This window comes from Vidua macroura, chromosome 5, assembly GCF_024509145.1.
Source record: "Vidua macroura isolate BioBank_ID:100142 chromosome 5, ASM2450914v1, whole genome shotgun sequence".
In the NCBI taxonomy this organism is placed as follows: domain Eukaryota; kingdom Metazoa; phylum Chordata; class Aves; order Passeriformes; family Viduidae; genus Vidua; species Vidua macroura.
Window position 1 is genome coordinate 72,601,665 of NC_071575.1, and position 19,325 is coordinate 72,620,989.

General features: G+C 62.3%; 3 protein-coding genes across 3 annotated transcripts; 2 read left to right on the top strand and 1 right to left on the bottom strand.

Annotated features, from left to right (window-relative positions):
- Positions 1–191: 191 nt before the first annotated feature.
- LOC128808152 (acrosin-like) lies at positions 192–3,004 on the top strand. Its single transcript, XM_053978996.1, has 5 exons — positions 192–371; positions 499–762; positions 1,187–1,452; positions 1,648–1,793; positions 2,379–3,004. Exons 1-5 carry the CDS (start codon positions 301–303, stop codon positions 2,850–2,852), a joined length of 1,221 nt encoding a protein of 406 aa, XP_053834971.1. The 5' UTR covers positions 192–300; the 3' UTR covers positions 2,853–3,004.
- Positions 3,005–4,005: 1,001 nt separating this feature from the next.
- LOC128808158 (acrosin-like) lies at positions 4,006–7,684 on the top strand. Its single transcript, XM_053979002.1, has 5 exons — positions 4,006–4,171; positions 4,299–4,526; positions 5,604–5,869; positions 6,072–6,217; positions 7,133–7,684. Exons 1-5 carry the CDS (start codon positions 4,101–4,103, stop codon positions 7,493–7,495), a joined length of 1,074 nt encoding a protein of 357 aa, XP_053834977.1. The 5' UTR covers positions 4,006–4,100; the 3' UTR covers positions 7,496–7,684.
- Positions 7,685–7,894: 210 nt separating this feature from the next.
- On the bottom strand, positions 7,895–19,057 carry LOC128808135 (arylsulfatase A-like). Its single transcript, XM_053978971.1, has 8 exons — positions 18,753–19,057; positions 16,606–16,846; positions 15,144–15,362; positions 13,987–14,156; positions 12,546–12,670; positions 10,872–10,999; positions 9,458–9,560; positions 7,895–9,331 (listed from the first exon to the last, which is right to left on the bottom strand). Exons 1-8 carry the CDS (start codon positions 19,019–19,021, stop codon positions 9,024–9,026), a joined length of 1,563 nt encoding a protein of 520 aa, XP_053834946.1. The 5' UTR covers positions 19,022–19,057; the 3' UTR covers positions 7,895–9,023.
- Between the last annotated feature and the right edge of the window lie 268 nt (positions 19,058–19,325).

The window sequence follows — 19,325 nt, forward strand, 5'->3', positions numbered from 1 at the left end:
TCTCTGAGCCCCCCGTGCCACTCGCCCCGCTGTGCCCTCGGTGCCAGCTGGGATCCCTGGATCCGGGACGTTCCCTCTGCTCCAGAGGGATCCCAAAGGTCCCTTCGGCCCAAACCCTGCCCGGGCTCAGAGCTCTGCGCTGCCTCTGCCCCCAAACCACCCGAGGCCACCGTGCCTCGCACGTGGAACCGACCCTCTGTGACATCACCCCGGCCCGGTGGCACCGCGGGCACCGCCAGGGCCGTGGGTGGCACCGGAGGTGACAGCTCTGCCCCGGCTCTGCCACCTGCGCTGGCACCGATGGCTTTGCTGGCGCTGCTCGTCCTGCTGGCCCTGGCCGGGCCCGTCTGGGCCACCTGGGACACCTGCAGGTCGGTGGCCCCGGGGGGCTCGGGGACGCTCGGGGGCTTCCCTGGCACAGCCCGGGCACAGAGGAGCCCCTCGGGGTCCCTGTCCCCGCTGTCCCCGAGCAGGGCAGTGATGGCTCTGTGCTTCCAGAGGCACCTGCGGGCTCCGGCCCTTGGCCTTTGACCACAGCTCGCTGGTTCGGGACTACGACCCCACAGACGGCGACTACGCCACCTTGGGCTCTTCTGATGTCACCTCCCTGGTCATGGACGGCCCCGGCGTCCCCTCAGGGACCTGGCCCGGCATCGTCAGCGTCCAGGCCACCCTGGAGAACGGCACGTGGCACATGTGCTCGGGGGCACTCATCCACCCCCAGTGGGTGCTCACGGTGGCCCAGTGCTTCGCCAGGGCCGGGTAAGGGGGAGCAGGGACAGGGGTGTCCCCCCAGCAGGGACAGGGGTGTCCCCTCAGTAGGGACAGGGGTGTCCCCTCAGTAGGGTCAGGGGTGTCCCCCCAGCAGGGACAGGGGTGTCCCCTCAGTAGGGACAGGGGTGTACCCCCAAAAGGGTCAGGGTTGTCCCCTCAGCAGGGTCACGGGTGTCCCCACAGCAGGGTCACGGGTGTCCCCCCAGCAGGGACAGGGGTGTACCCCCAAAAGGGACAGGGAAGTCCCCACAGCAGGGCCGGGGTTGTACCCCCAAAAGGGACAGGGAAGTCCCCACAGCAGGGCCAGGGTTGTCCCCACAGCACAGGGAGGTGCCCTGAGCAGGAAGGGCGTTGTGCTGCCGCAGCCCCCGGCTCTGTCCCATCAGTTCTTCCTCCCTCTCCTGCTCCCCAGGGACACCTCCAGCTGGGAGGTGCTGATCGGGGCCACGGATCTGAGCCAGCCGGGCCCCGAGGCCGAGCAGCGCCGCATCGACAGGGTCGTGATGCACCAGGACTACGACGCCGACTCGGAGAGCAACAACATCGCGCTGCTGGAGCTGGACCAGCCCGTGGAGTGCAGCGACTACATCCAGCTGGGCTGCGTGCCCGACAGCTCCCTGGCCGTGCCCGAGCTGAAGACCTGCTACATGGCGGGCTGGAGAGCCACCCCGGACAGCGGTCAGTGCCCGCCCGGGGCTGGGGACAAGCTGGGGGCAACAGCGACGTGGCTGGGCTGGCCCAGGGCAGCGGCCAAAGCTGCAGGAGCCAAAGCTGCAGAGCTCTGGGCTGGGACACGGCGGGACAGGGGCACAGCCCGGGCCGGGGGCTCTGCCCTGCGAGGTGCCGGGTGCTCAGTGCCCTCTGTGCCCGCAGCCCCCGGCCCGCGCCTGGTGCTGCAGGAGGCCAAGGTGCGGCTCATCGACGTCCAGCTGTGCAACAGCAGCCGCTGGTACGGGGGGGCCGTGCACCCCCAGGACCTGTGCGCGGGGTACCCGCGGGGCGGCATCGACACCTGCCAGGTGGGGCTGGGCCGGGGCTGGGCACAGCGACCCTGAGCCAGCCACGGCCCCGTGGGACCCCCAGAGCCAGCACAGGGACCCTGAGCCCCAAAATGTCCCCGTGGGACCCCCAGAGCCAGCACAGGGACCCTGAGCCCCAAAATGGCCCTGTGGGACCCCCAGAGCCAGCACAGGGACCCTGAGCCCCAACACGGCCCCGTGGGACCCTCAGAGCCAGCACAGGGACCCTGAGCCAGCCACGGCCCCGTGGGACCCCCAGAGCCAGCACAGGGACCCTGAGCCCCAAAATGGCCCCATGGGACCCTCAGAGCCAGCACAGGGACCCTGAGCCCCAAAATGGCCCCATGGGACCCCCAGAGCCAGCACAGGGACCCTGAGCCAGCCACGGCCCTCCCTGTCCTTTATCCCTGCTTTATTCCCTTTCCCATCCATGGATCCCCAGCCCCGTGTCCTAGGGCTGCCACTCCCCATCCGTGGGTCCCTGTCCCCGTGTCCCCGTGTCCCCAGATCCCATCCCGTGTCCCCATAACCCCGAGGTGTGGCTGCGACCCTGGCGCAGCCCCTGACCCCTCTCTCCTGGCGCAGGGGGACAGCGGGGGTCCCCTGGTCTGCAAGGACAACGCCGGTGACTACTTCTGGCTGGTGGGACTGGCCAGCTGGGGCAAGGGCTGCGCCGGTGACAAGCGGCCCGGGGTGTTCACCTCCACCCAGCACTTCCACACCTGGATCCAGGTGCAGATGGGATTGGTCCCGCCGCAAACGGAGGCTCCACCGCCCGAGCCACCCGCCCCCACCACTGAGGAAGAGCCGCCAGAACTGGAACCCGAAGCAGAACTGGAACCAGAGCCTGAAGCAGAACCGGAGTCAGAACCCGAACCGGTACCAATACCGGTACCGATACCAGAACCGGAACCCATACCAGAACCAGAAGAAGAGGAGGAAGAAGAAGAACCAGAACCAGAGAAGTTTATAACAATTTCCTTCCCAAAAGCCATCCTGCTGAGGCTCTTCACGAATCTGCAGGAGTTCCTGGAGTTCCTGCGGGACAAACTGGATTGAGCAGGAGGGGGAGCAGATCCAGGGCTGTGCCCAAGCCGCCCCTGGTGCCCGGGTCTGCCCTGTCCTGCTCATTATCCCCCTTCCGCCCACCCTGGAGATGAACTTCAGTTTGTTCTTGAAATAGAGTTGTTCCCCATTACCCTCATTTTCAGTCTGCTGGGCACAACGAGGACGGGACAATCCGGGGAAAAAAGGGTGGGGTTGGCTCCTGGTTTGGGGGGGGATGAGGGGAGGATGAGCCTGGGTGTAACTGAGGGTTCTCCAGCACCTCCGGCACCTTCTGAGGAACTCCTGGGGTCAGAACTCCCACGCTGAGGGGCCATCCCTGCTCGTGGGCCACCAGGGATTCCAGAAATACCCGATAACTCACGGGGTTCCATCAGCCCACCGCGGAACTCCTCGCCCCGGGGGAGGTTCTGGACATTCCTGCCAGGACTTTAGGGGATGTCATCGCAAGGTTTGGGGATTTGGGACACAAACACCATCAGTGGACGCCTGGAGGAGGAGCAGACCAGCAGGGCCACTTCAACAGCGCTGCCACCACTGCTGGTCCTGACTGTGCCACCCACGGGCTGTCAGCTGCGCTCTGACTTTGTGGTTTTGAGCTAATTTTTTCTGTACTCAGTGCATTTATTGGACCCTCCCCTTCAAATTTCAACTCTGACTTCCAAACCCCCTGCACGGTGCGTGGGGTTCTGCGGGGAGGGGAATTCCTCCTGCGGGTTTCGCTCCGATCCAGCACAGCCTGGAGGTGGAGAGAGGGAGAAACTTCTCCAGGCCAGGCTCCCCCGGCAGAGCCTCAGCTGTGCCGGCGCCGGGAAAAGCCCTTGAGAGGGACGGGAACGGGCACAGCTGGAGCTGCCACCCCGGAGCCCTGGGGAGGTGCTGGAGGTGCCACCCTGAGCTGCTGCTGCCACCCGCGGCTGTCCCCTCTGCCACCAGCTCGTGTCTCTGAGCCCCCCGTGCCACTCGCCCCGCTGTGCCCTCGGTGCCAGCTGGGATCCCTGGATCCGGGACGTTCCCTCTGCTCCAGAGGGATCCCGAAGGTCCCTTTGGCCCAAACCCTGCCCGGGCTCAGAGCTCTGTGCTGCCACCGCCCCCAAACCACCCGAGGCCACCGTGCCCCGCACGTGGAACCGACCCTCTGTGACATCACCCCGGCCCGGTGGCACCGCGGGCACCGCCAGGGCCGTGGGTGGCACCAGAGGTGACAGCTCTGCCCCGGCTCTGCCACCTGCGCTGGCACCGATGGCTTTGCTGGCGCTGCTCGTCCTGCTGGCCCTGGCCGGGCCCGTCTGGGCCACCTGGGACACCTGCAGGTCGGTGGCCCCGGGGGGCTCGGGGACGCTCGGGGGCTTCCCTGGCACAGCCCGGGCACAGAGGAGCCCCTCGGGGTCCCTGTCCCCGCTGTCCCCGAGCAGGGCAGTGATGGCTCTGTGCTTCCAGAGGCACCTGCGGGCTCTGGCCCATGGTTTTGAACGAGAGCTCCGCCATTCCCGAGTTCGGATCCTCGCATTCTGCCGAGGGCACAACCCTCGATGTCAACCCGGGGGCCTGGCCCGGCATCGCCAGCATCCAGGTCACCCTGGAGAACGGCACGTGGCACATGTGCTCGGGGGCACTCGTCAGCCACCGCTGGGTCCTCACAGCCGCCAGCTGCTTCATCACGGCCGGGTAAGGGGGAGCAGGGACAGCGGTGTCCCCACAGCCAGGACAGAGATGTCCCCACAGCAGGGACAGGGTGTCCCCACAGCAGGGACAGGGTGTCCCCACAGCAGGGTTACAGGTGTCCCCATAACAGGGACAGGGTGTCCCCACAGCAGGGACAGTGGTGTCCCCACAGCAGGGACAGCAGTGTCCCCACAAGAGGATCAGTGTGGGCAGGGACATCCCCACAGCAGGGTCAGGGTTTTCCCCATAGCAAGGACAGAGATGTCCTCACAGCAAGGACAGAGATGTCCCCGCAGCAGGATTACAGGTGTCCCCACAGCAGGGACAAGGATGTCCCCACAGCAGGGACAGGGGTGTCCCCTCAGCAGAGGCAGGGATGTTCTCTCAGGAGGATCAGGGATGTTCCCACAGCAGGGATCCCCCAGGGATGTTCCCCAGCAGGGTCAGGGTCAAGGTCAGGGTGTCCCCACAAGAGGATCAGGGTGGTCAGGGACATCTCCACAGCAGGGTCAGGGTGTCCCCACAGCAGGGTCTGGGGTATCCCCACAGCAAGGACAGAGATGTCCCCAGAGCAGGGTTACAGGTGTCCCCACAGCAGGGACAGAAATGTCCCCTCAGCAGAGGCAGGGACGTTCTCTCAGGAGGATCAGGGATGTTCCCACAGCAGGGTCGGGGGATCCCTACAGCAGGGTCAGGGTGTCCCCACAAGAGGATCAGGGTGGTCAGGGACATCTCCACAGCAGGGTCTGGGGTATCCCCACAGCAAGGACAGAGATGTCCCCACAGCAGGGTCTGGGGTATCCCCACAGCAGGGACAAGGATGCACCCACAGCAGGGACAGGGATGTCCCCACAGCACCGAAGTCCCCTTGGCAGGGTCAGGGAGGTGCCCCATCATGGTCAGGGATGTTCCCTCGGCAATGCCAGGGATGTCCCCAGAGCAGGGCCAGGTGCCAGGCCTGCCACCACCACGTGCTGCCCCATTGCTGTCCCTGCTCCCTGCTGTGGCAAGCAGAGGCCCGGGAGCTGCAGGGCCGTGCCAGCCCTGTCACTGCTCCCTGCCACTCTCCACGGCCTCCAGGGATGTCCTCAAGTGGAAGGTGGTGGTGGGGGCCACGGATCTGGCCCAGCCGGGCCCCCAGGCCGAGGCGTTCCAGATCAAGCAGCTCCTGAAGCACCAGGACTACGACCCCGCCACGGCCAGGAACAACATCGCGCTGCTGGAGCTGGACCAGCCCGTGGAGTGCAGCGACTACATCCAGCTGGGCTGCGTGCCCGACAGCTCCCTGGCCGTGCCCGAGCTGAAGACCTGCTACATGGCGGGCTGGAGAGCCACCCCGGACAGCGGTCAGTGCCCGCCCGGGGCTGGGGACGAGCTGGGGGCAACAGCGACGTGGCTGGGCTGGCCCAGGGCAGAGGCCAAGGCTGCAGGAGCCGGGCCCTCGGTGCCCAGAGTTCTGGGCAGGGACACGGCGGGACAGGGGCACAGCCCGGGCCGGGGGCTCTGCCCTGGGAGGTGCCGGGTGCTCAGTGCCCTCTGTGCCCGCAGCCCCCGGCCCGCGCCTGGTGCTGCAGGAGGCCAAGGTGCGGCTCATCGACGTCCAGCTGTGCAACAGCAGCCGCTGGTACGGGGGGGCCGTGCACCCCCAGGACCTGTGCGCGGGGTACCCGCGGGGCGGCATCGACACCTGCCAGGTGGGGCTGGGCCGGGGCTGGGCACAGCGACCCTGAGCCAGCCACGGCCCCGTGGGACCCCCAGAGCCAGCACAGGGACCCTGAGCCCCAAAATGCCCCCGTGGGACCCCCAGAGCCAGCACAGGGACCCTGAGCCCCAAAATGGCCCCGTGGGACCCCGAGAGCCAGCACAGGGACCCTGAGCCCCAAAACGGCCCCGTGGGACCCCCAGAGCCAGCACAGGGACCCTGAGCCCCAAAATGGCCCCGTGGGACCCCCAGAGCCAGCACAGGGACCCTGAGCCCCAAAATGTCCCCGTGGGACCCTCAGAGCCAGCACAGGGACCCTGAGCCAGCCACGGCCCCGTGGGACCCCCAGAGCCAGCACAGGGACCCTGAGCCCCAAAATGGCCCCGTGGGACCCCCAGAGCCAGCACAGGGACCCTGAGCCCCAAAATGGCCCCGTGGGACCCCCAGAGCCAGCACAGGGACCCTGAGCCCCCAAAATGGCCCCGTGGGACCCTCAGAGCCAGCACAGGGACCCTGAGCCCCCAAAATGGCCCCGTGGGACCCCCAGAGCCAGCACAGGGACCCTGAGCCCCATCCCTGCCCTGGCACCGTCCGCTGCCCCCCCAGCCCCGTGTCCCCAGCACTGAGGGGTGTCCCTTTCCCCATCCCCGTGTCCCTGCCCAGCGTCCCCTCGTCCCCAAGGCTGGCCCCGTGCCCACAGCGCCCACCCAGCGCTCCCGGCAGCCCCAGGTGTGGCTGTCCCGGCCCTGCCCTTCCCTGCCCGGCCCTGCTGCCCACCCTGAGCCGGCCCCATCCTGCTCCCAGTGAGGTCTGGAGGCTCCAGCAGAGCTGGGAACGTGGGTCGGGCAGGGGCTGGGAGAGAGCATCCAACCCTGGCGCAGCCCCTGACCCCTCTCTCCTGGCGCAGGGGGACATCGGGGGTCCCCTGGTCTGCAAGGACAACGCCGGTGACTACTTCTGGCTGGTGGGACTGGCCAGCTGGGGCAAGGGCTGCACCAGGGCCAGGAGGCCTGGCATCTTCACCTCCACCCAGCACTTCTACTCCTGGATCCGTGCCCACGCCGGCCCCGGCCCGACAGGGCCACCACCAGCACCAAAGGCCACCCTGAACTCGCCGGAGCCTCCAGAACCGGAGCCACCAGAACCGGAGCCACCAGAACCAGAGAGCAGCGAGCCGGTCACGGACATTTCCTTCCCAAAGGAGACCCTGACAGGATTCCTCAGGAGGCTGCACGAGGTGTTGGAGCTCCTGAAGGACAGGACAGGGTGAGCAGGAGGGGCAGCGGATCCAGTTCTGGCTGCAGAGGATCTCCAGCAGCCCCTGGCTGGGGCCGTGGCTTTGGCCCAGGTCATTCCCGGTGCCCAGGGCTGCTGTGCCCTGCCCCTGCTCCCGCCCTGAGCCCACCTCACGGATGCTCAGATCGATTTAATCCTTGGATTAAAGTTGTGTTGCCCGTGGCGGGGGTCTAGGGGTGGAATTCTCCAGTTTAGGGATCCTAAAACCAAGCCCGCGCTCCTGCCCCTTCCACAAAAGGCAAAGATCAGGGGTTAGAAACAATTTACTGCACACAGCCACGAGATGAGGAATCAGACAATTATTTGCAGCAATGTTAATTGGAAAAGGTGTAAGACAAAGCAGTGATTTACATGGAAACCCTCTGAGAACACCCCACCGTGTTTTATCCCGGAAATAATCCCCTTGTCCATGGAAGTGAGAGGGGGGCACAGTGCCAGTGTCGTTGCCCTGGGTCCTGGACATGCCCCACTCCCAGCTGCTGCAAAAAAAATGATCCCCGTGGCCAAAATCACACACCCCTTATCCACATTTTTGCTCTCCCGGGGAAAACAAGGGTGGCACAATCTGGGGGAGAAGGGCGGGCTTGGGACTGGTTTGGGGGGACAGCTGGGGAGGGGAGGATGGGCCTGGAGGTGGAGAGAGGGAGAAACTTCTCCAGGCCAGGCTCCCCCGGCAGAGCCTCAGCTGTGCCGGCGCCGGGAAAAGCCCTTGAGAGGGACGGGAAGGGGCACAGCTGGAGCTGCCACCCCGGAGCCCTGGGGAGGTGCTGGAGGTGCCACCCTGAGCTGCTGCTGCCACCCGCGGCTGTCCCCTCTGCCACCAGCTCGTGTCTCTGAGCCCCCCGTGCCACTCGCCCCGCTGTGCCCTCGGTGCCAGCTGGGATCCCTGGATCTGGGACGTTCCCTCTGCTCCAGAGGGATCCCAGGAGCTGTCCTGGCTCTGGGGGAGGTGCTGGAGCGTGGTGACCCTCCTGGAATGGGTCAGGGATCCTGGAACGGGTCAGGGATCCTGGAACGGGTCAGGGATCCTGGAATGGGTCAGGGATCCTGGAATGGTTCAGGATACTGGAATGGGTCAGGAATCCTGGAATGGGTCAGGGATCCTGGAATGGGTCAGGGATCCTGGAATGGGTCAGGGATTCTGGAATGGATCAGGATACTGGAATGGGTCAGGGATCCTGGAAGGGGTCATGGATCCTGGAACGGATCAGAGATCCTGGAATAGGTCAGAGATCCTGGAACTGGTCAGGGATTCTGGAATGGTTCAGGATCCTGGAACGCATCAGGGATCCTGGAACAGGCCAGGGATCCTGGAATGGGTCAGGATCCTGCCCAAGGCTTCCCCTGGAACGTCCCACACGGATCATGGAGCATCGCTTTTTTGGGGTCTCCCTGCTCCTCTTCCACCGCAGCTCCCCGTGAATCCCAGGGGTCCCCGAGCCGTGGGGCAGCCCCGAGGCTGAGCCGGGTCATTTGGGACGGGGCCGGGCGCCTTTGGGGCGTCACTGCGGGGAGCAGCGGCAGCAGGAAGGTTTGGGGCTGCAGTTGGGGGCGCAGCAGGGCTGCAGCGCGGGGTCCTGGCCCTTCCCGATCTGGCTCTCCCCGAACTGCAGGCGCTGCTCCAGCAGCACCTTCTGCAGGGTGATGTCCTTGAGCGCCTGCAGCACCTCGGGGCCCGGCCGGCCCTGCAGCAGGTCGTAGTTCTCCGCGGGGTCCGCCTCCAGGTCGAAGAGCAGCGGGGGCAGGTGCGGGGTCAGCGGGGTCAGCCCGTGGCACGCCTGGTCCGGGGTGGTGTCGCTGTGGAAGGAACCTGAGCCACGCCGGCAGGCTGAGCTCGCACCCTGCTCCCGGAGCTCCGCGCAGCCGGAGCCCTTCCCCAAAACCCCCCGTTAAAAAAATCCCCCCCCAAAAAACCCCCCCAAAGGCAAGCGCTGACCTTGGGTGAAGTAGTGCGCCTTGTACTTGCCCAGGCGGACGGCGAAGGGGCCGTACAGGGGGTCGGGGGCCGGCGGGAAGAAGAACACGGCGCGGCGGGGGCTCTGCGGACAGCGGGGTCAGCGCCGCCGGCAGCCCCGGCGGACCCGGTAGCCCCGGCAGTGCTGGCAGCCCCGGCAGTGCTGGCAGCTCCGGTAGCCCCGGCAGTGCTGGCAGCTCCGGTAGCCCCGGTAGCCCCGGCAGTGCTGGCAGCTCCGGTAGCTCCGGTACCTCCGGCAGTGCCGGCAGCTCCGGTAGCCCCGGCAGTGCTGGCAGCCCCGGTAGCCCCGGCAGTGCTGGCAGCTCCGGTAGCTCCGGTACCTCCGGTAGTGCTGGCAGCTCCGGCAGCTCCGGTAGCCCCGGCAGTGCTGGCAGCTCCGGCAGTGCTGGCAGCCCCGGTAGCCCCGGTAGCCCCGGCAGTGCTGGCAGCCCCGGCAGTGCTGGCAGCTCCGGTAGCCCCGGCAGTGCTGGCAGCTCCGGTAGCCCCGGTAGCCCCGGCAGTGCTGGCAGCTCCGGTAGCCCCGGCTGGACCCGGCCACAGCCCCGACACCGCGGCCGGGACCGGGCTGGCAGCGGACACGGAGCCCGGGCACGGCTGGAGGAGCTGCCAGCCCCGGGTGCGCCCCGTCCCGGCTGCTGCTGCTCCTCCAGGTTATGTTATATCGTGATATATTGTATCGTATATCGTATGATGTGATATATATAATATAATATAATATAATATAATATAATATAATATAATATAATATAATATAATATAATATAATATAATATAATATAATATACAATATGGTATGATATATAATATTATATAATATGGTACAATATGGTATAATATGGTATAATATAATATTATATAATATAATACGATATGATATAGTATGATATGAGATGATAAAATACGATATTATTATATTATATTATATTATATTATATTATATTATATTATATTATATTATATTATATTATATTATATTATATTATATTATTTTTAATTGATTTTAAATATACTACTAAAAATCAGCTTTTCTGCACGGAAAAAAGGGAGTTTTATTATTATTATTATCATTATTATCATTATTATTATTATTTAAAATTTTATTAATTATTTTAAAAAATATTATTCTATATTATATATTATATATTATATCTTAATTAAATATTTTTATTTATTATTAATTATTAATTATTTTTAATTATTTTAAAATTATTATTGTTATTATTATTATTATTACTATTATTACTATTACTATTACTATTACTATTATTATTATTTAGCTATTATAATTACTCACAATTTAAATACATTTAAATTTCTCGCGCTAGCTGTAGTTGAGCAGCCAAGCGGCCGCCTTTGTGCACTGCACAGGACTCACCTTGGCCTGGCCGAGGAGCAGCGGGCTCAGGTCGAAGCCGTCCAGGGCCACCTGGGGCAGGGCAGCGCCGGCCAGCGCGGCCAGCGTGGGCAGGATGTCCAGCGTGCTGGCCAGCTCGTGCGTCACCCCTGCCGCGGGGACAGCGTCACCCGCTGGCCCGCCTTTGGCACGGGGCTGGCACGGCTTTGCAACGGGTTTGTCATGGGTTTGGCCTGGGTCTGGCCCGGGTTTGTCCCTGGGTTTGGCCCTGGGTCTGGCACGGGTTTGGCCTGGGTTTGGCCCTGGGTCTGGCCCAGGTTTGTCCCTGGGTCTGGCCCGGGTTTGTCCCTGGGTTTGTCCCTGGGTCTGGCACGGGTTTGGCCCGGGTTTGGCCCTGGGTCTGGCCCAGGTTTGTCCCTGGGTCTGGCCCGGGTTTGTCATGGGTTTGGCCCTGGGTCTGGCACGGGTTTGGCCCGGGTTTGGCCCTGGGTCTGGCCCAGGTTTGTCCCTGGGTCTGGCCCGGGTTTGTCCCTGGGTTTGGCCCTGGGTCTGGCACGGGTTTGGCCCGGGTTTGGCCCTGGGTCTGGCCCAGGTTTGTCCCTGGGTCTGGCCCGGGTTTGTCATGGGTTTGGCCCTGGGTCTGGCCCGGGTTTGGCCTGGGTTTGGCCCTGGGTCTGGCCCGGGTTTGGCCTGGGTTTGGCCCTGGGTCTGGCCCAGGTTTGGCCTGGGTTTGGCCCAGGTTTGTACCAGGTTTGTCCCAAATTTATTCCGGGTTTGTCCCGGGTTTGGCCCTGGATTTGGCCCTGGGTTTGTCCCGGGTTTGTCATGGGTTTGTCCCAGGTTTGTCCCTGGGTCTGGCCTGGGTTTGTCATGGGTTTGGCCCAGGTTTGTCCCTGGGTCTGGCCTGGGTTTGGCCCGGGTTTGGCCCTGGGTCTGGCCCAGGTTTGTCCCTGGGTCTGGCCTGGGTTTGTCATGGGTTTGGCCCAGGTTTGTCCCTGGGTCTGGCCTGGGTTTGTCCCTGGGTTTGGCCCTGGGTCTGGCCCAGGTTTGTCCCTGGGTCTGGCCCGGGTTTGTCATGGGTTTGGCCCTGGGTCTGGCCCGGGTTTGTCATGGGTTTGGCCCTGGGTCTGGCCCAGGTTTGTCCCTGGGTCTGGCCCAGGTTTGGCCTGGGTTTGGCCCAGGTTTGTACCAGGTTTGTCCCAAATTTATTCCGGGTTTGTCCTGGGTTTGTCCCGGGTTTGGCCCTGGGTTTGTCCCAGGTTTGTCATGGGTTTGGCCCAGGTTTGTCCCTGGGTCTGGCCTGGGTTTGGCCCGGGCTTGGCCCTGGGTCTGGCCCAGGTTTGTCCCTGGGTCTCGCCCGGGTTTGGCCCTGGGTCTGGCCCAGGTTTGTCCCTGGGTCTGGCCCGGGTTTGTCATGGGTTTGGCCCAGGTTTGTCCCGGGTTTGTCCCCAGTGTATCCTGGATTTGTCCCAGGTTTATCCTGGATTTGTCCCAGGTTTGTCCTGGGTTTATCCCCAGTTTATCCTGGATTTAGCCCAGGTTTATCCTGGATTTGTCCCAGGTTTATTCCCAGTTTGTCCCCAGTTTATCCTGGATTTAGCCCAGGTTTATCCTGGATTTGACCCGGGTTTATCCCAGATTTGCCCCGTTTGTCCCGGGTCTATCCCGGCTCTGTCCCGGCCCAGCGCGGCTCACCTGGCGCGATCCTGCCGGGCCAGTACGCCAGGGCGGGCTCCCTCATGCCCCCCTCGTAGGTCGTGCCCTTGCCACACCTGAGGTGGCCGGCGCTGCCCCCGCGTGCCATGCGCAGGGTGGAGGGGCTGGGGACAAGGACACGCCGTCACCGCGCGCCAGGGCCAGCTGGGGGTGGCACCCTGGTGACCCAGACCTCCGGGGACATCTGGGGTGTCACACACCTGACCCAAACCTCCGGGGACATTTGGGGGGGTCACACGCCTGGCACAACCCCTGGGTGACATTTGGGGGTGCCACCATGGTGACCCAAACCTCCGGGGACATTTGGGGGTGTCACATGCCTGGCACAACCCCTGGGTGACATTTGGGGGTGTCACACTGGTGACCCAGACCTCCGGGGACATCTGGGGGTGCCACCCTGGGGACCCAGACCTCCGGGGACATCTGGGGGTGCCACCCTGGTGACCCAGACCTCCGGGGACATCTGGGGGTGCCACCCTGGGGACCCAAACCTCCGGGGACATCTGGGGGTGCCACCCTGGTGAGCCAAACCTCCGGGGACATTTGGGGTGTCACCCAGGTGAGCCAAACCTCCGGGGACATCTGGGGGTGGCACCCTGGTGACCCAGACCTCCGGGGACATCTGGGGGTGTCACACACCTGACCCAAACCTCCGGGGACATTTGGGGGGGTCACACGCCTGGCACAACCCCTGGGTGACATTTGGGGGTGTCACACTGGTGACCCAGCCCCAGGGTGACATTTGGGGGTGTCACACACCTGACCCAAACCTCTGGGGACATTTGGGGGCGTCACTTTGGTGGAACAACCCCTGGAGGAAATTTGGGGGTATCACATTGGTGACCCAACCCCTGGGTGCCATTTGGGAGTGTCACACTGGTGACCCTAACCCGGGGGGGACATTTGGGGGTGTCACACACCTGACCCAACCCCTGTGACATTTGGGGGTGTCACACACCTGACCCAACCCCAGGGTGACATTTGGGGGTGTCACACACCTGACCCAACCCCAGGGTGACATTTGGGGGTGTCACACACCTGACCCAACCCCTGTGACATTTGGGGGGTGTCACACACCTGACCCAGCCCCAGGGTGACATTTGGGGGGTGTCACACTGGTGACCCAACCCCTGGGTGACATTTAGGGTGTGTCACACACCTGACCCAACCCCAGGGTGACATTTGGGGGTGTCACACACCTGACCCAACCCCTGGGTGACATTTGGGGTGTGTCACACACCTGACCCAACCCCAGGGTGACATTTGGGGTGTGTCACACACCTGACCCAACCCCTGTGCCGTTTGTGTCCCACAGCACCGAGCTCACACCCCGTGTCCCCTCCAGAGCAGCAGCGGGGGTGACAGCGGGCGGTGCCACACGGGTGCCCCGCGCCCCCCCTGCCCCGTGCCAGCCCCTCACCCGTTGTCAGAGGTGACGAAGACCAGCGTGGAGTTCTCCAGGCCGTTGTCCTGCAGGGCCTGCAGCAGCTGTCCCACCGCGCCGTCGAACTCGGCCAGCGCGTCCCCGAAGGGTCCCCGGCGCGTGGCGCCCGCGAACTCCCGGCTGGCAAACTGCGGGTAGTGCGTGTGCTGCCAAAGGGACGGGGCACCCGGGTCAGCCAGCCCCGCGGGGACAGCCAGCACCCCGGGAGGTGACAAAAGCCACCGGCCGAGAGGAGGTTTTGTCCCCGAGTCTCAGCGGTGGCGCAGCGGGGAGGTTTTCCCCCGGGCATGGCGCAGGGAAGGGGGGAAAGGTCCAGGGAGCAGCAGCTTGGAGGCACCGTCCCAACAGGATTGGGAGTAGCAAGCCCAGGTCACCCAGGAGCAGATTTTGGGGTGGCAGGAGGGGAGATGCTTCCCTGTTCTCCCCATGGGACTTGGGCTCCCTCCCTTTTCCCGCTCCCCTTTTCCCTCCCCTTCCCTTTTCCCTTCCCCTTTCCCTCTCCCTTTTCCCTTCCCATTTCCCATTTCCCTTTTCCCTTTCCCCTTCTCCCTTTCCCTCTCCCTTTTCCCTTTTCCCTTCCCCTTTCCCATTTCCCTTTTCCCTTTCCCTTTCCCCTTGCCCCTTCCCTCTCCCTTTTCCCTTTCCCCTTCCCTTTTCCCTTCCCATTTCTCTTTTCCCTTCCCATTTCCCTTTTCCCATTTCCCTTTTCCCTTTCCCCTTTCCCCTTCTCCCTTTCCCTTTCCCCTTTCCCCTTTCCCTTTCCCCTTCCCCTTTCCCTCTCCCTTTCCCCTTTCCCCTTCCCCTCTCCCTTTCCCCTTCTCCCTTTCCCTTTCCCCTTTCCCCTTTCCCTTTCCCCTTCCCCTTTCCCTCTCCCTTTCCCCTTCTCCCTTTCCCTTTCCCTTTTCCCTTTCCATTTCCCATTTCCCCTTCCCTCTCCCTTTCCCCTTCCCCTTCCCCTCTCCCTTTCCCCTTTTCCCTTTCCCTTTCCCCTTCCCCTTCCCCTCTCCCTTTCCCCTTTTCCCTTCTCCCTTTCCATTTCCCCTTTCCCTCTCCCTTTCCCCTTTCCCCTTTCCCCTTTCCCTTTCCCCTTTTCCCCTTCCCCTCTCCCTGTCCCTCTCCCCGCCGCTCCGCACGTGTGACGCGTAGTAGAGCAGGAAGGGCCGGCGCAGGCGGGCGCAGCGGGCGATGAAGTCGCGGCAGAAGCGGCCGTAGAGCGGCGCCAGCGCGGGCAGGGACACGGGCTGCTGCACGATCCCGCGGCCGCGCAGCAGCGGCACGGCCACCGCGCCCTGCTCGCACGTCCCGAAGCACTTGGTGTCCGGCGGGAAGCACGTCAGGTTCTGGCACGGGCCCTGCGGGACGCGGCGCTGAGTGCGCGCCCCGCCTGCGGCTCCTTAGCGCGCAGGGGCGGATTTAGCGCAGGGCGAGGGGGAGCGCGGCGGGCTGAGTGCTTGTGTGCTTACTTTGGAACGCGAGCTACATTAATCGGGTATTGTTAGATTAAAATCATGGTGATATATTGTTGATGTAATAGATATAATATATATAGCACATTATAGAAGATATAAGTTATAATATACATTTTATATATAAAATAGATTATATATAACATAGATTATATATAATATAGATTATATATAATAAATATAATATAATATAATATAATATAATATAATATAATATAATATAATATAATATAATATAATATAATATAATATAATGTATAATATACCAATAATGTTTTAATTATATATATTATATAATGTATAATATATTATATTATTATAATACTATTATATTATATTACTATTATATTATATTGTATTATATTATATTGTATTATAATATATATTATATTGTATTATAATACTATTATATTATATTATATTATATTATATTATATTATATTATGTTTTTTCTTTTTAAAAATATTTTGCCTTTTAAATATGTTTTATATTAATATTTAAAATATTAATTTATTTTCATATAATGTCTAATTAATATTTAATAATATATATTATATATCTTATATGTATTATATGTAATATACAGAATATATTATATATTATAGATATTATACGTATTATACACAATATATCATAGATCGTATAATATACAATATACAATATCATATATTTTTTATTATATATTATATATTATATATTATATATTATATATTATATATTATATATTATATTTATATGTTATAATAGAATATATTATATAATATTACATATTATATTATATCCATATACATATAATATATTATATTACATAATATATAATATATAATATATAATATATAATATATAATATATTATATATTATATATTATATATTATATATTATATATTATATATATCATATGCGCATTTTAATAATATTTATAACATTTCATTTATATATAGTTCATCTCTAACATTATTTATTTATTTACTTAATTTATTCATTTTTTTAAACATTAGGCGTCTCACATCCAATCCAAGTTAAACATTTCGCAATGTATCAATATCGAATATTAAAATTTCTCCGCCCCCCCGAGGGCGCCGTGCCCCCCGCAGCCCCTGGGGCCGTGCCCCCCGAATCCGCGCTCACCTGGTCGTGGGAGTAGGGCACCCCCAGGAAGTCATCGAAGCCCTGGTGCACGGGCAGGAAGGAGCCGTTGTTGCCGTAGCCCAGGTGCCACTTGCCCACCATGGCCGTGGCGTAGCCCCGAGCCTTGAGCAGCTCGGCCAGCGTGACCTCGGCCAGCGGGAGCCCGCCCCGCGAGCCCGGCTCGAACACGCCCGGGTAGATCCCGGAGCGCACCGGCAGCCGGCCGGTCAGCAGCGCGGCCCTGCGGAGCGGCGACACGGGCACGCTCAGCGGGGCGTGCCGGGCACCGCGGGGACACCGCGGGGACACCGCGGGGACAGCACCGCCCCTTTATCCCGGGACACCGCGGGGACACCGCGGGGACAGCACCGCCCCTTTATCCCGGGACACCGCGGGGACACCGCGGGGACACCGCGGGGACAGCACCGCCCCTTTATCCCGGGACACCGCGGGGACACCGCGGGGACACCGCGGGGACAGCACCGCCCCTTTATCCCGGGACACCGCGGGGACACCGCGGGGACAGCACCGCCCCTTTATCCCGGGACACCGCGGGGACACCGCGGGGACACCGCGGGGGCAGCACCGCCCCTTTATCCCGGGACACCGCCCGTCCATCCCGGGACACCGCGGGGACACCCCGGACACCGCGGGGCAGCACCGCCCCTTTATCCCGGGACACCGCCCGTCCATTCCGGGCACCGCGGGGACACCGCGGGGACACCTCGGGCTCCGCCCGTCCATCCCGGGACACTGTGGGGAGATCCCGGACACCGCGGGGACATCCCGGGACACCGCCCCTTTATCCCGGGACACCGCGGGGACACCGCGGGCACCGTGGGGACAGCACCGCCCCTTTATCCCGGGACACCGCGGGGACACCCCGGGCACCGCGGGGACATCCCGAGGCACTGTGGGGACATCCCGGACACCGCGGGGACACCCCGGGCTCTGCCCGTCCATCCCGGGACACCGCGGGGAGATCCCGGGACACCGCGGGAACACCCCGGGCACCGCGGGGACAGCACCGCCCCTTTATCCCGGGACACCGCGGGGACAGCCCGGACACCGCCAGTCCGTCCCGGGGCACCGCGGGAACATCCCGGGACACTGTGGGGACATCCCGGGCACCGCGGGGACATCCCGGGACACCGCCCGTCCATCCCGGGACACCGCGGGGAGATCCCGGGACACCGCGGGAACACCCCGGGCACCGCGGGGACAGCACCGCCCCTTTATCCCGGGACACCGCGGGGACATCCCGAGGCACTGTGGGGACATCCCGAGACACCGCGGGAACATCCCGGGACACCGCCGGTCCGTCCCGGGGCACCGCGGGAACATCCCGAGACACTGTGGGGACATCCCGGGACACCGCGGGGACAGCACCGCCCCTTTATCCCGGGACACCGCGGGGACACCCCGGGACACCGCCCGTCCGTCCCGGGATACCGCGGGGAGATCCCGGGACACCGTGGGGACATCCCGGGACACCGCGGGGGCAGCACCGCCCGTCCGTCCCGGGACACGGAGGGTTTATCCCTCCGTCTCTCCCGGGCCACGGCGCGGTCATCACTGCCCGTCCTTGCCGGGACACGGTGGGTTCCCTCCATCTATCCCGGGACACCGCAGGTCCATCACTGCCGGTTTATGCCGGGATACGGCGGGTTCATCACCACCCGTCTATCCCGGGACACCGCAGATTCACCCCTTTGTCCCGGGACACGGTGGCTTTATCCCCTTGCCTCTCCCGGGACACGGAGGTTTGTCCCCCCATCCCTCCCGGGACACGGCGGGTCCATCACCGCCCGTTTATCCCGGGACACCGCGCGTCCATCCCCGCCCGTTTATCCCGGGACACCCCAGCTCCGTCCCCGCCCGTTTATCCCGGGACACCTCAGCTCCAACCCCGCCCGTTTATCCCGGGACACCGCGCGTCCATCCCCGCCCGTTTATCCCGGGACACCGCAGCTCGGTCCCCGCCCGTTTATCCCGGGACACCCCAGCTCCATCCCCGCCCGTTTATCCCGGGACACCGCAGCTCGGTCCCCGCCCGTTTATCCCGGGACACCCCAGCTCGGTCCCCGCCCGTTTATCCCGGGACACCCCAGCTCGGTCCCCGCCCGTCCCCGCCGCAGGGGCCGTACCGGGACGGGCTGCAGACGGCGGCGCTGCTGTAGAAGTCGGTGAAGCGCAGCCCGCGGGCCGCCAGCCGGTCCAGGTGCGGCGTGGCGGACGAGGGGTGCCCGTAGCTGCCCAGGTCCCCGAAGCCCAGATCGTCCGCCAGCACCAGCACGAAGTTGGGCCGGGCGGCGGCGGCGGCGGCGGCGGCGGCGGCGCGCACGGGCGGCAGCGGCAGCAGCGGCGGCAGCAGCAGGAGCAGCAGGCAGGGGCGGTGCCGGCCGTGCGGCCCCATGGCGCTGTCCTGGCCGTGTCGCCCCGTGTCCCGGTGCTGTCCCGGTGCTGTCCCGGCGCTGTCCCGGTGCCGTCCCGGGGCGGTGCCGGCAGTGCCCGAGCCGCTCACGTGATGCACATGGCGGCCGCGCGGCCGCGGGGCGTGCCGGGAGTTGTAGTCCCCGAGCGGCCGCGCCATGCGCGGCGTGGGGCAGCTGGGAATGGGGCGCGGCAGGGAGGGACGTGGCAGAGCGCGGGGTGGCCTCGGGGCAGCTCGGGGACATCCCCAGGGAGGAGGCTCCACCCCGCTCTGGGCTCCGCTCAGG